At 43.6% G+C, this 16,093-nt stretch overlaps 1 protein-coding gene across 9 annotated transcripts in view; it reads right to left on the bottom strand.

Annotated features, from left to right (window-relative positions):
* Window positions 1-692: 692 nt before the first annotated feature.
* MAPK9 (mitogen-activated protein kinase 9) overlaps window positions 693-16,093 on the bottom strand; it is a 54,796-nt gene continuing 39,395 nt past the window's right edge. For 4 of the 9 annotated variants that reach the window (XM_059695669.1, XM_059695673.1, XM_059695674.1 and 1 more), the window contains 7 exons: window positions 13,530-13,695; window positions 12,028-12,099; window positions 8,936-9,118; window positions 7,633-7,757; window positions 6,228-6,291; window positions 5,133-5,204; window positions 693-3,794 (listed from right to left, as the gene is read on the bottom strand). In XM_059695669.1, coding sequence (XP_059551652.1) covers window positions 3,652-3,794; window positions 5,133-5,204; window positions 6,228-6,291; window positions 7,633-7,757; window positions 8,936-9,118; window positions 12,028-12,099; window positions 13,530-13,695 — 825 coding nt within the window. In that variant the 3' untranslated portion in view covers window positions 693-3,651. Of the gene's footprint in view, window positions 3,904-5,127; window positions 5,205-6,227; window positions 6,292-7,632; window positions 7,758-8,935; window positions 9,119-12,027; window positions 12,100-12,437; window positions 12,510-13,529; window positions 13,696-16,093 lie in introns of those variants that run through there. The other 5 variants (XM_059695671.1, XM_059695675.1, XM_059695676.1 and 2 more) reach the window with 5 other exon arrangements.

Below are 16,093 nucleotides of genomic sequence, written 5' to 3'. Positions count from 1 at the left end.
GTGAAGACTCAAGGGGACCTGACTGGCCACTCTGTCACTGTTATTACTAATTTAGTTACCAACTTTCCTGATTAAAAAGAAAACATAAAAACACTGCCTTAGTCAAAGATAACCTCATGTTCAAAGTCACACAAGGAGGCACAGAATGAATCTTCATGACGATATCGTTATTTTGAAATATTACCCCTTCCCTTACCCAAATCCCGCCCCCCCCCAACCATGTACCATTTGTCAATTAATAAAAAGAATTCCAGTACTGTCTACATTGAAAATGGGGAGGTGGTAAGATAGAGAAATGGAACCCAGACCAATATCAAGAGAAATGTCTTCCTTCTCCAGAGGCCGTTAAAAGTAAGACTCATCTATCTGAAATGGCTCTAGTCCTTTTAAGCAGAGAAAAGAAAGTGAGCCTGTGAGGGCCCTTCTACTCCTGTGGTCTTAAGTTGTGAACATCTAAAGTGACTCAAAACCCAAGTGCTCATCTCGTGCACAGACCACAAGCACATGGGTGCCCTAGGGACACGATGTGATACAAGGGCAGACCAATCGGTGGGGTCTCCTGGCCACACCTTGTGAGCAGACAATTACACCACGGCTCTGAATAATTTTGTCCTACATCGTTTTGAAAACAGATTCAGGAATTTGCAGAATATTTTCAGTAAGTGATCTAACAGAAATGTTTTCTCTTTCAATTTAAAAACATTTGCTAGTATTGATTGAAATGACGACACTTCAACATCCACCTGTGTTTCCGTTAAATCTGTAATCAGTGATGCTGATGTAGAAATATACAGTCAATTGTCACTTCAAAACACACAAAAATTGGACATGCTATACACTTCTCTTTTAAAATGTATCTGTATTATTTTCACCAATCAAAACACACATAATATATTTTATTACAAAACATTAGGCAATATTACTTTTGAGATATGCGATCTGAGAGGTCACACCTGTATTTACCGCCAGCATGAAACATCAGAGGCGTTACATTAGCGATCAAGCAGAAGACCTCGTAATCACCACCACGACTGACACAGCATCAAATCCGGATGAAACCAGCATCCCATTCAACCTTTCGACGAGGGGCTCTGGCTGCCGGCAAGGCCCTGCTGAAGGTTTCCTTTCAGCACCGTGGCTCTGAGTTTGCATCCCAAAGGTAAGAACAGAGCCACACTAGCATCTCCAGACCACAGCTGGTCAGCACTGAGCAGCATGTGCTTCTAGAATGCTCTCCTACTTGGACAGACTCTGCTCTCTGGAACCTGCACTTGAAATCAAGACCTGACAAAGGGGAGGCAGCCATTTCGGTTTTGAGTGAAAACAAACAAAACGAACCTAGATCAAATTCCAGGCTAATAACAAATGACCTGGTTTATAAAAATATGTGTCCAAAATAGTTACTTCCAGGGTTGTGTACAATATAAATTACAAAAATAAAATAGAGAAGATGAAAAATTGAGCACATTTTCAGTTCTTATCAGCATTCATCCACAGCGACCAGTGTGAAACCCTGCGCACTGCACCAGGACCTGCACACCCCCCTCGGGGGGGGCCCTGCAGGGGGGAGGTATTCCTGTGGAGCTCTGCTGTCTACAGCCTGTGGCCTGTCCTACGTGCACTCCCCGCCACCTGGTGGAAGGTGGGCGTGGCACGACGTGGGCTCCATCGTGAACACAAGCGAAGGAGCGAGCAGGGGCCCATCTGTGGGGTGCCCGGCTAGGCGGGACTGCCCTGCACCCTCAGCACCTGGTGCTGCATTTACATAAGGCCAGGGCAGAGAATACATTTTTAAAACTTTTCTCTTTCTTTGTTTTAATTTTAAAAGATAGATTCAGTAAAGCTTTTAAAAGAATGTAGATTAGAGAAAAGGCCATTTTAAGATGCTTTTACATGTATAGTGATAATGGTCTTCACTATACCATCAGCCTCCAAACACAAAAATCATCCCAAGCCCCACAAAAGGTGTTTTTGCCTCAGTCCAAGTTAGTATTTCCATCTTGTACTCGAGTGTGTCTAAATCTCACAATATAAAACTGATTTCAGTATTAAATTTGCTCATCAAAGGTTCTACTTTCCAGTAATAATACCAACCAATAAGATACAACTGGTGCAGAGAGAATAAAATATTGTAGCTAATATTTATAATAAACTGTCTTATCAAAGTTCCTCCTCAGAACAATTCTAGAGAATGTTGACCCAACAGCTTCCAAAATAATTAAACGTGAGACAGGAATCCGTACAGAATAAGCTCTAGGAAAAGCATTATGCGCACAGGTAGCTAAAATGTGACCATCGGTAGCTCCATTTCTGCAGTGACACTGCAATACCCAGCATCTCAGTGAATTCTGAATGATTTCCACATGCAAAAGTCTGAAAGCATCCATTTCAGGTGAGCAGTTTAAATCAGGCAAGATGCAATAGTGAACCACGACTCTCAGGGTCTCCTCCACGCCCTCTGAAGAGCTTTCCCGAACACGCACCAGGTCCCTGAGGAGAAGGTGCCAACACCACGTGGGAAGCCACGGGGGCGCGGGTCAGCCGGCTCCTCGCACAGACCACGGAGACGCCTGTGCTTCTCTCGGGAAAGCCAGCCCGGAGCCTGCTGCGTGGGAAAGGGGACCCGCCCTGCGCAGTCACGTTCACCCTAACGATGACGGAAGCAGGGACCCACTCGCTGTGGGCAGAGCGAGCCCTCAGGAAGTGCCTGTGACGGCCTTTAGTGGTCATTTTGCAAAACCCTACTCTAAAGGCAATAATGGATTCAAGGAGCTATGTGCCATCATATCACTGAGATGGATTGTTAGGGGGCTAATAAAGATGGTGAATTTTTAGGTAGCATTTTAAACTAATAGTAAGTTCATAAGACCAAGAAAAAAAGAGTTAGGGTCGACAAGATTTTAAAAGTATATATGTCTAAGCAGCACAAAACACAACTTGGAACTTTGTCATGCAGTGAAGCTGAATGTGCAGCCACCAGACTAAAGTGCATGTAAGTGTCTTGGTTTTAGCAGAGATAATTCTCAGCCCCAAACATGACAAATTTTTAAAAAGTTCTATTTTTTATTTATTAAATAGATGTAATTATATTCCTTCTGAAATACAAAAGATAGAATAAATCATACCATAAAAGAAGGTGAGATATGATAATATGATGGTGGCCAATTAATACACATAAATCTATTTTTTCTGGACAGACACCAAAGTACTTAAGATTAAGAGGTAATTCTAGAAACAGCACTACCTGGAAGACTATTTGGCATTTAAATATTGATTTCCAAAGTTCTAGATGGCAAGTTGGAGCAAGCACTGTGGTCACATGCATATAAGTCCCAACAATCATTGAGGATGAGAAATTGTCACTACCATTACCGTACAAGTAAAGAAACAAATTCATTCATTCTAATTGCTCACCTGAAATGACCTTGAACAAAATCTCTAAAAGTGTGGCTTGCACTTTGTTCTTCAGACATAACCTGCTTCACTATAATCTAGGCAGGCAATGCTATCAGGACTGAGCAGGGGCAAGGCATCATGTTTCTTACATGCAGAACATGGACTTTTTCTATTTGGTTCCATCAACTCCTGGGCATTTCAGGCCCATGGAAGCGAGAGTTCCTCACTGACAACAAGCTTGCTATTTCGAACTCATCATCGACAACCTTCAAGGGGTCCCGTGGAGGCATCGAGGCTGCTGTCTGTGTCTGAGGCCAGCGTCTGCTCGGTGGACATGGATGAAATGTCATTGATAGATGATGACTGAGAAGGAGTGGCGTTGCTACTTACTGCTGCATCTGTGCTAAGAAAACCAAGCATAATAAAACCTGAGGCACGACACTGCTGCACACCCGGCAGGGAGCCTCAGGGCGCTCCTCGCTTGTCCTCTGTGGTTTCCCGTCCTAACTATTAGTATGAATGAGAAGTTAGTTGACTGTATGTTTTGAGCTTTTCCTAGAGTCCTCTTTAGGCCCAGAATCCCAAATATTCCTGTCTTTCCCTGAAACATTCTCCTTTTCTTCCTAGTGGCTAAGCATCATATATGTATTCCTGTATAATCATGTTAACTACTTAAAAATGCCTGCTGGGTTAAAAAGGATATAAAGAAAATTGCTGAATGTATCCTAAAATTATCAGTATCTCAAAAGGCTTAAGCCCAAATAGGATTCAAATGCCACCAGACATTTCAGTTATAATCGCAAACACTCGATCCAAGGACAAAAGCATCAGCTTTGAAGAATGCTTTTGCAATAAAAATACCTACTAAAATAAGGGCTGTATACAAACAAACCAGCAAGAAAGGGGGGAAAATGTGGTGTCCTCCTGTTCATTTTATTTTTGTTTCAGAAATCTCCAAAATTGACATATTAAGGCAAATGAAATTATCCTACTTGCTACTATCCATATTTTGGTCTGGTCTGAGCAAAAATGAAACATTCAGGCTCTCAGAGGTTAGTGTCTGCAGTCTTAAATGTGGGCTTAATTAACAAAAAGCACCTAATCTCATGCTGAAGTTACACAACCTCTAGATGACTGACCCATTTGTCTTGCTGAATATGAAATTCCATAATAAGAAGCAGTGCACACAGGCCGTAGAAGCTGGGTGAGAAAATCTCTATAATGAAGAATTTCCGTGAGAAGAACAGGCAGCCTCCCACAGGCTTGGGAACAGACATGCTATGTCTCTAGTGATCACACAGTTGCCTCGCTGTCAGGCTTCTCCCATTAGGTGGGTCGAGGAGAAAACGGTGTAACTGTATGAATAATTTTCTCACAAGAAAACCAAACTCATCTTAATTAGATTCACATTCGTTTTCTTTTTAACTGGGTGTGGGCCAGGACAAAGTGGGTCAGGCACATCGAAAAGGCTTTACATTCCCTTTCCTCATCCAGAAATGGAGCTGACAGCAGCTGCCGCAAGCCTGGGACAGGAATGTTTACAATGAGGCTCGTTCACTGCTTGGCACCTCAGTGTAACGTCAGCGGCCACCCCCAGGACAAACCCAGACGGGAGACTAAGCACACATGGATTTTCAAACCCAGTGCTGGTCACGCTGGCACTCAACACACCACTGCCAGCTGAGAAAGCTGGCCAGGGAAAGAAGAATGCGATCACTATTAAAGCGACGACTAACCTGAAGGCTGATCTTTGACAACACCGTTCTTACTTCTTTCTTCCCAGTCCGTGACTTCTTTGTAAATTAGCTCTGCAAACAGAAGCGCAAGTGAAAAGGCTTCCTCAGTTTCTTGGCATCTCTCACCCTCTTCCAAGTCAACAGAACTACTCCAAGGGCCTGGGATGTGTTATTTTTAATTGTGATACACAGTTAATTCAGAAACACAGTCGACCTAGACCAAACTATCCATGTTTTGATAGATCACATCTTCTCCAGACTGCCCAGAAATTAATCCAAATACCTAACTTTTTTCTTGGCTTCAATTCAGTTTTCCTTGGTAAGAAAAACAATTAACTATTAAACAATTTATTAGGGGGTTCTAAAATTTTAGGATTCTTGAAATAAAATAAGCCTGCCTTTTGCCACAAAGTGTGGCTGTGTATAAGGCCCTGCTGTGTGTGTGTGTACGCAGATCACTGGCACTCCGGGCACCCTGGGAAGGGGCCCAGGTCACCTATTTTGACTTGTGCTGACCATGGTTCTCAATTACTAGTGACTCTAACTTTTAATGAAAAATCATTAGTTCAGTCTCTTTATTGCTGGTTTAGTTTGTTGTGAGTTGTTTGGTTAATCTCATAGTGGAATAAAAAATTTTTGCATATTTGTGATCTGCTATTTTGCCCAAATTCTATTTTAAACCACATATACAACCACATGATTTATGAATACAGCATACATTAAATGACCCGCTGAAGTCCCCAAGGTCTGCTTTACGGGTTTGTAAATTGGGGCGACCCAACATTTTGCAACATGTCATCAAGGTGTGATATAATTAGTACACTTAGTTGACAAACCAGGATTTGATAATGTAAGGTCATGTGAAAAAGCCCTTATTTTTCTCTTTTAAAGCCAATAATATACAATTCATACATGTCCCTTTTGAACTCTGTTACCTTTGAGTTCTTTTTCTCCTGGGAAGGGGGAGAGGGAGGGTAATGGCCTGCAGGGTTTCTTGTTCCTGCCCCCAAAGGCTATTAATGACAAGTGAGAAACTGCCCCTTCAAGGACTTCAAGAAATGTCGTAAGTATGGATCAAAATCAGCTCCCCGTTACCTTTCCATTCTTCAATCGCATGTTCTCTTTCTTCCAACTGGGCATCGTAAATTTGAGGTGGTGGCTAAAAATTAAGTTACACGTAAAGTCAATTAATTTACAAAATAATGAGGCATTAAGAAAAGGGTAGAATCACTTGGAGGACTTCTAATATATTTATGATATGGATGTAATTTCTTTCAAACATGGCTTATGAAAGATTTCTTCAAAAGTGTGATATTATATCAGTTTTAGAATCAAAATAATTAAGAAAAGATTAACCAATAAAATAGAGCTCTTATTGTCATCTTTATAATCACATGACCTCAAAACACTTTAAAGCTATCTGCTCAAATCTCTATATAAAAAAGCCTAATATGCAAGTATCCCCTTGGGAGTTCGATCACGTGCTATGACATGTGCTGACCACCAGGGGGCAGCGCAGAACGAAGGAAGGCCCTGGCCTGCAGCTGGAAGGCCCTGATTAGCCCTGATCACTGACGAGGCCTAGGGACCCTACCTGTGCACAAATTTTGTGCACTGGGCCTCCAGTGTAATTACAAAATGAGTCATCGCAGGCTGCTTCCTAGAGACCCTCCCTGGACAGGGCACTGTGCTAGCATACAGAAGGGGGAGAATGCAGTCCAGATTGACAGTTCTTCTCGTCAGAACTCCCAAACCCATCCACCTCCACCCATCAGTGCACTGATCCAAAAACTTGCTTAAAAATCACATGCTTATATATCAGATTCTTTTCATATAAAACAATATTTAAAATGGAGGTTTTAAAAAGAATAATAAAAAAATAAAAATAGGGGGATGAGGACACATTTGTAATACCTTAACTAATAATAAAAAAAATAAAAAATAAAAATAAAAATAAAATGGTGGTTAAATCCAGAGGCCAAGATGTAAAAATGAGTTCCACTGCTGGCACACAATCAGCATCCACTATGTGCTTCCTTCACTCACAGCTGAGGATCGCCCCCAGTGTGCTGTGGAAACATGCACATGAGCACCAGCTCAGAGTGGAGCGCCCCTAGCAGGTGTCCCTGGGAAGGATCAACAAACGTGATTTTCAGCAGGTTTCTTAGCCTGACTGGGTGCCTAAACAAGATGATGTAACCAAAGTCCAACACACAACACCAGGTACACATGGAGCTTACAAGTGGCGCTATGGTGACCACCCGCCAGCATCCGCATCCAAGACGAGTCTATGGCCGCAGCATAAGCACGTTCGCTTCCTAAGTACTGAGCTAGAGCCCCAGGAACAAGTGCTCCAAAAGGGGCTGTGACCCATCACATGGCCTCTTTGTGATCCTCTTCATGTAGGACTTGCTCCCCTCATGTAGACATTCTAGACCAGACAGAAGACCCTAGGAAATGTAAGTCCCTGAACATGTGTCTTTTCACAAGAGCTGCTTACCGCTTCTGCTTCAGCAGGGTCATACCACACAGTAATGTAAGGGTGACGCAAAGCCTCGTCCACAGAGATTCGCTTGTCAGGGTCTATCACTAACATTTTTGATAACAGATCTCTGGCTTGACTTGCTAGAGTAAAAACAAATATTAGATTAGTAACTAATGCTGTTTATCTGAAAACTGCACTATGAAGAACGAACTGTGACAGCACAAATAGAACAAAAATGGGTCTGGCTGGTGTGGCTCAGTTGGTTGAGTGCTGTCCCATGTACCTGGGGGAGGGCGGGGTGTGGGAGGCAGCCGATCGATGCTCATTCATGTTCCTACCTCTCTGTTCTTCTCCCTCTAACGTCAATAAAAAGATTTTTTGAAATATATGAACTTTGAAAATTGTTTGATAGGTTCAAGATCAAGAGCTTTTTTCTTTAAGACTATCAGCCTCTTTCACTAGAAATCGGGCTTTTGGATGTGGTTTCAGCCTCCAGGTCCGGAAGAGGAAGACAGAGTCCCAGGGAGCACCTCTGCCAGGGAGGGTGCAGAGCTGAGCGGGGACACTGCCGTCTGTGCAGACACGAAGCATGGGTGAGCATTTATTTCTGATGTCGTTCCAAAGTGCAACTAGAACAGACCTTATAAGCCACACAATCATCTCACACTGGCACAGGATGGGCACGTCCCAGGTGCCTCTGCTTTGCCTACCTGTATACAATGTTGTCAACATACACTTTAAAAAAATCTAGAGATTAGTAGTAGCTAAAAAAAAACCAACACCTCAGTAACTTAGTTAAATGCAAGGCTCACTGAGGTTTTGACAATTAAAGTTGACATATACAGGCAAAGGAGAGATGGGGCTTTTCTGATTGAGGGGCAATTTACCTTGATGCGGAGAGAAACAAATCTCTTTTCCCTTAAATCACATTTTAGTGATGGACACAGGAAAAGGGAGGAGCAGCTTCTTTTGAACTGAACTATCATTTGGTTTCTGACTTTTCAACGGGGCTAGATCCCTACACAAGCATCCTGTGAACCTGGAAACGTTGAAAACGTCAGCTGCTGGAACTAACGCAGGAGTCTTTCTGACTGGTGGGAATAGTTTTATTTGGCCAATTTCGTTAAGTCATTTTATTGAGGACAAAACTTCTAGGTCTTGAAGCTTTCTCTCCACAATGCCTTCAGTTTAGCCTGGAAATGGCTTTACTTGACGGTTTCAACTAGTTTGTTTCCCAATGTTCACAGGTTTTAGAACACAAACATGAAAAATGAACGTTTCACCCAGATTATGGAAACAAGGAAAGAGGCTAGCTTACTTTTAATTTTGTCTCGTTCCGATTCTGATGGGAATATCCAGTCTGGAAAGAGTTCTTCAAATTTGATTCCAGGATACTTTGGTCTGTTTTCTACATAATTCCTCACAGTTGGCTGAAGTTTCTTCATGAAATCTGCAGACGGTGTTCCTAGCTGCTCAATAACTTTATTCCACTGATCAATATCTAAGGAATCTCTTGAGGAAAATACAACTGAAATGCCTTATATTCCTATTACATGAAGTGGTATCATTCAAAGAAAAACGAATTATATTTATACCTGTCAACAAGTAATTAACTAGGCCACTCTACAGGGCCAGCAGAAGCATTTTGAAATAATATTCAAATAAGGTTTGAGTTTCCAAGTTTAGATCATTAAAAAACAAACAAACAAAAAAACTCTTATACTCTTTATAAACTATGATCACAGTTTATTAAATCAATACAATGAGTTCTATGTGCCTTCCCATTCTAGATCAAAATAAAGGTATCTTATAACTGAAGAATACCTATGACAGAAATGCTTATCTATGAAATTAGACAGTAATTACAAGGCAATCTGAAACCAGGTTTCACACTAGTGCTATGTTAGATCTAAAGCTCCCTAAACTGGAAGACCTATGGGGCTTCTCAGTTCACAGCTGAGGAACCAGAGCCCTGTGAGGCAGGGCCCACATCTGGCATTTGCCAACATTTTCACTTGAGAAAAAAATTGTCAATACTTGTTTCTGTAATTCCCAGCCTCTTGCTCTCTCTTAAGCATCCTCTTGTCAGGCTTTCCCCATCACTCCATGAAATCTAGCCCACCCAGGCTGCCAGTGACCATCCCTCACCCCAGTGGTCCTTCTCAACCCTGACCTTTTTAACAGCGTCACCCAGCTTCCCCCTCAGCAACTTCCGCCCTGGCTTCTAGAGCCTCTCCCTCCAGGAGGGGCCTGTCACCTTCACAGGCTTCTCTTTTCTCTGCCACCCGAGGGGCTTGGTCCTCCTCCTTTGTCCTCTCTCAGCACTCACTACCAGTATCCTGCCTTTACACAGCATGGCAGTCTGACCATCCATCTTTGTTTCTCCATCCCAAACCCCTTCCCAAGCTCAGCTCTTGCTATCTCCAGTGTCTGACATACGTCTCAGAACCCTATCAAGGCTCGCTGAAGGGCTGACCTTCAAAACAAATACAGCGTTTCAGCCGCCTCCCCCCACCATCCTGGTGGTTTCCTTGTGATAGCCCTTGACCTTGCAGGTCTTCCCTCAGGTCAGCAGTTGGCCATCCTTTTCCACTTTAGGTCAGCTGAGAGCCTAGGAAAGGGTAGGTGTTCAATAAATAGCTACCGGGGTTATGTCTATAGACGACAGAGGGATAGGCGACAGGAGGACAGTCCCAAAAGCCTGGCTGACATCCGGGGTGTGTGAAGGCACCACCGAGCTCTCATTATACCACAGAGGAACCAAGGCTCAGAAGGGCTCTGACTCCTCAAGGATGCAGACACCACGTGGGAGTCAGAACTGGGCCCAAGGTGGCCTGGCTAAAGCTTCCTCTCTTATGGACCATGCTGGGACAGGAGCTCCTTTTCTACCCCAGGCCACAAACCTAAAGCGAATCTATAAGAACTGCAGACTGCTTTCCAGAATCTAATGATTGAAAAACTGGCAAAACTATCTTTGAAAAATGATGTTAATCTCAGTGTGTGTTCTGAAAATGACACTAGGTAATCTTATATATACAAATATTAATTACAGACACTGTAAGATGTTAATATGTAAAGTAGGAATTTGAAATTACTTAATAATGCACCAAAAATACCCACATTTTTCATTTTTGTGTTTTCTGAAGAAAACATTTCTTAATACAAAAAGGAAAGGCATAAAATGAAGAAGAATTGAGACAAACTGAATGTTAGATACTTTTAAATGATTTAACTTTAGAATATGTCAATTTTTCCCTTTTTAATTGACTTTATTTGTAAAATAAAGGCCCCCTTCCTTACAGTTTGAAACAAGTGACTCTAAGGTAGATTATGGGAAACTACTGGAAAATTTACTAGAACAAAATTAAATGCTGCATTTAACCTCACATAACATCTGTGATGTGGTAAATAAAATGACAGGAATAAAACCTTTTCATTCCAAGTTTGTGTTGTGAATAATTTATAATACAAAAAAACTGCCCTCATAAAATTATAAAAAACTAAAATTAACAAAATACAAACACTGACTACACAGCTTGATTTCCTTTAAAAAACACAACACATCAATTTGCCAATGAACAGAGACACTTAAAGCTTTCATAACAAAAATCAAAATCAAAGACTAATGAAAATATTAAGTGGTTAGAACACAAATGAAAAAGGGCATATGTGAAGAACCATGTTGGTGTAAAAAACATTAGAGATGGAAGAAGATGAGGAATATGAGGAAAGAAAGCTATATTATCTATTTACTTTGTGCTATGTCATTAATATGATTTCCTGACCACAAGATAAGTTAATCTTTGGCATTTTATATATTTTTTAGACTTCCCAGTGTCTCACAAAATACCTTTAAGCAGGTTTTTAAAAAATTTCTACAAAATGTCAGCAGAGAAACAAGAAAATTTACCATATGTTGTTCCTCACCAACTTTCACTTTAATCTTTTTCACTTAGGTGTTATGTAGTGTGCTTCCATTCTTTGGGGGAAAGTATTTTAATGCATACTAATAGCTAACAAAATAGCATATTAATTAAATTATGCAGGAATACTTACTGGCCTACTAAATTTAGACAGCAACTTGCCTAGTTAAACTAACTGAGTGAACTAAATAACATTTTCATTTATATCAGAATATATTCATCAAATAATAAATAAATTTCTAATAAGCTATTTTTTATAAAATTAAGAGCTAATATAATTAGTTTAACTTAACAAGCCTCAATAAAATCATTAGAGGTAGTCAAGTAAAAAAGAAAAGGTAAAACTGAACCGTTGGTTTGTGACACTAGTTTAACAAACATAATAAAGCCCCTTACACCCGGTCTGGAACTATGGCGTTTTCCTTTTGAGCTCCGGCTGCTTGTAGTGCTTAAGGAAGCATGGCCGGGAAGGTCCCGGGAAGGATACGGTCAGTGCCTTGGAATATCACACAACCTTTCACCAGCTCGCCCATGATGCAACCCACTGACCAGATATCAACTGAAAATAAAATGAAATGATAAAATTATAAAGTGCCATGAACAAAACAAAGGTGAGGAAAAGGAATTCTAACAGTGTACTAAACACACAAATATGGAAGAACGAATTGCTAAGGGTGAGTTGAGCTTCACACAATGTGAATGGTGGCGGCCTCCAGTGTAGCCATCAGTGCACAGCAACCTGGGGCTTAAGTGGCAAAGATTCCAATACTTTATAGCTTAAAAAAGAAACAAAACCCCAGAAACAGAACTGCCTGTCCCCACACCAAGCTGTTTTAGCCGCGCCCCCCTACCCCCCGCCCACCCTGTGGCCACTGCAGGTCTCCCTGTGAAGGATACAGTCTCTTCCTGGGAACAGGACTTTATGGAGAACCATTTCTGCCATGATGCACCCGACAGACCAGATGTCCACTACCAAACACCAGGTGATTAAAACCAGCAGAAGACCCACACATCCTCCTCCAACTCCTCCCATAGAGACCAATGCAGCTGGTAACATGCGAACCCCACGCCTCCTGAGGGTCCTTTTCTAAACTGTCCCGTCAGCAGGGCCCACAGAGGCAGGCTGGCTCTTCTGAGCTCCAGGGGAGGCCCTGCCAGGTGCCCTGCCTTCCAGCGGCTCACCCTCTTCTGCGGGGCCAGCAGAACTCACGCCTCTGCCAGCCAGGCAGAGGGCTATCTAGTGCCCTTGCCAGAGAGGAGGCGGGGGGGGGGGGGGGGGGGGGAGAAGGTAAGCGGGAATCTAGGTTTCTCTCCCTTCCGCAGGAAACAACAGAGCCCAGAGCGGTGTCCCGGTGGGAGCACAGGTTACGGAGCAGCTAAGTAGATCTGAGGCAAAGCCCATTTCAGATGGCTAGGGCAAACTTTCAGACTTTTTTAAAACAAGTTAATGTGATGTCATTCTTTTTGGCAAATTTGTCAAAAGCTAAGTTTGAAAGAGCTTTGTTATTCTGTTATTGCGAGAATAAGTTTTGATGTTAAAAAAACACCAATATCAACTTTTCCATGCAAAAAAGAACATATATTATTCCATTTGTAGCACGTTCAAAAATAAGTAAAACCAATCAATGGTGCTGGAAATGAGGGTGGTAGCTTCCCTTGGGGACTAAGACCTGAAGGGCCCTGGAGAGGCCTGGGGTGGTGCTGGTTATGTGGGTGTGCTCCCATTAAGTGCACACTTGAGATTTATACTCTTTTCTATAAGTATGTTATACTTTGATAAACATTCAAAAATATTAACTTCAAAAGTGAATAATTTTAACTAATGGAAATATAAAAGTAATGATTTTTTATTTGTGGACTAGGATAATCTATGTGTAACACAGTCCCCACGTTAAAGTTTATATAACTCACAGGAAAGAGACAACACTGGTGATGACAAATGGCACTATTTTTAAACATCTCAGGCTCTCCGGTACCATCGGCACTCACCGTTCTCCTTGTAGCCCATACCCAGGATGACTTCCGGCGCCCGGTAATACCGTGTCACCACGTAGGGGGTCATCATGAAGTTGGTGCATGCTGTGCGGGCGAGGCCAAAGTCCAGGATCTTAAGCGTGCAGTCTGACTTTACTACGATGTTGCTAGGTTTCAAATCCTAGGACAGAAATGGTTTGAGTGAATAAAATGCACCAAAGCATGCTACTAGTAAATAAACCGCATGCTGGCAGGAAGCGGAGAGGTCAGTGACTGCTGAAGTACATGAGAGTGCTGGCGGGAGGAGGAAAGTTAGAGTGGAACCCTCGTATTTTGGAACAATTCTGGAAAATCCTATTCTCAAACTGAAACTAATACAAATAAGCCTAAAGAAGTCAGCTGGTTGCCCTCACCCCCATGTGGAAATGCTCATGACCTTTACTTCAAACCTTCCGAGGGGGGGAGCTGGCCGGGCTGAGGGTCAAGGGGCTGGTGCCCGGTGTGAGGGATGGGGCTGCCACCCGTGTAGGGTCCATGCTGCCCAGGGCCCGGCCTCCACACCCTGCACCGTACTGCGCAGGCCATGGCGGGCCACCGGCTCACCAGGAGGGCAGTGAGATGGGAACCTCCTCCAGGTTCAAGACCTTGATCAGCCCATTCTGTGGAAAGTGCAGCTTAAATGGGCAACAGCAGCAGGCCCAGCAACCAGTGCCAAAATCCCACTCAAGGGAAGCACCTCGTCACGGACAAACAAGGACTTGCTGGGGGGTGGCTGCTGGGACATCCACGCCCGCACCAAGCAGGACTGCAGCACCGAGGGCACTGCGCTTCCTGCTGCCGGCAGCCCTGCGCCTCCTCCTGCAGCGTCCGCAGCGGGCGGCTGTGCATTCCAGAACCTCTTCAGAGCAAAGATCATTGAACTGTTGGGCTAAATACAGGCCTTATCCCAGAGCTTGCAGCACAAGAACCCCTACAGGGATCTCACAGCAAAATAGTCCCACGGAGAAGCCCTCCTGGAAGACTTGTGCGCGCACACACACACACACACACACACACTCCCGCGGGAGCACCGGCAGCCGCCGCCGGGCCTCAGTGGTCACCAGTCCCTTGGAGAGAGGTGTCCTGGGGAACCTTGGCTTTGACCGCTTCTTGTGTTGTGCGCTTTGGCTTCACTCCGCCGGCTTTACCAGGTGGGACTGTTGTGTAACGCAGCTTGAAACACCAGCAAGTCACGTTTGAAAAAGAAGAGGCTGATGCTTTGGGCGCCTGCAACCTGGCAGGCCAAGAAACCCCAGGCCGGGCCGGGGCAGGAAGGCCGAGGAAGCGAGGGGCACCTGGCTGGAGCCCCTAAAGCCACTTAAGGTGAGGGCGAGTGGGGCCCAGCGCCTGTCTTAGAGAAAGGAAAGGGTCGGGCTGCGCTGGAAGTTCTTGCGTGCAGGGACTCAGGCACTCGGCGGCGCTCATCGGGGCCCTTCACTGTAGTTATTTATTGCATTTCTCTGTAGGGGGAAAATACCTTCCCTTGACACACTGAATATATCCAAGGAAATTCTTATTGTTTTCTCGAGTTTCATGAGTTAAGTCATCCCTTCACCCAGAGAAAATGTTGGGCCTCTTAGAATGTGCATGTTCTCTCCAGGTAGTTATTTTGGGTTTTGTTTTCACAGCATCTTCAGGAGAGGGCCATGAACACCTTATGCTGGCATCTAAGATTGCCTAAAAACTCAAAGATACTGTTCCAGTCTAACCGATGACGAGTTTCCAGCAGCATCATGTGCTGTCAGGCTGTTTTCTAGGGGTGTCTGGGATACTTGTATGCCTGTGTGCGAGCACCATTTTAAACAGAAATTCTGACTCATTGTCCTGGAAGATTTTGTTCTCATTTCCTCCGAAGTGACTGGTCTGCTCAGCCATGGTCCAGGGGAGCCTCCTCTCCTCCCATCATGCAACCCCACGTTAAGGGGATTCCTCACGGAGAGACGTGCATCTAACCATTGGCTGTAAGTGGTCATCCTCTATTACTTTCAGGTGTTACAGGTACAGAAATTGGGTTTCCCTGTGGTTTGCAAAGAAGAAGAAACCCCAAGTTTCTAGCAAGGAGTGAGAGACTTAAAATTAACATGTACCCTCAGTGGCACGAGGGAATGAACGCAGGGCATGCAGGTTGCTGGTCTACATGCTCCAGGCAGGCCCCATGTTTCCAGAACAAGCCCCAAAGCATTTGGTCCTCAGATCAGACATGCCCGAGTACCACTCTGCTCTTGGGAGCTGCACTGACACAGCTCTTCCTGGAGCCCCTCACTGACCTCGGGACTGGGCAAGGTCCTTTTCATGTTTTGGTTGTTCAAGTTGTTGGCCTTGGAGCCGGGCACTAGTTTTACAATCTGCTTTCACATTTTTTGCTTTCCAGTATGCTTCTGCAATAGGTGTGGTCATTTCCTTTCACTTCCTCCTATCACTTCTTACATTTATCTTCTCAAAGTAGTCTGTCCCCATAACTAAGTTTCCTCAGAGGGTAAATTGTGTGTCTGGTGATTATTTTTAAATTTAGATCCCAAGAAATGTATTGTTTGCAGTGG

Source organism: Myotis daubentonii, chromosome 5 (genome assembly GCF_963259705.1).
Source record: "Myotis daubentonii chromosome 5, mMyoDau2.1, whole genome shotgun sequence".
Taxonomy (NCBI): Eukaryota; Metazoa; Chordata; class Mammalia; order Chiroptera; family Vespertilionidae; genus Myotis; species Myotis daubentonii.
Note: the sequence above shows the minus strand (reverse complement) of the source record. Positions and strands in the feature narration are given on the sequence as shown.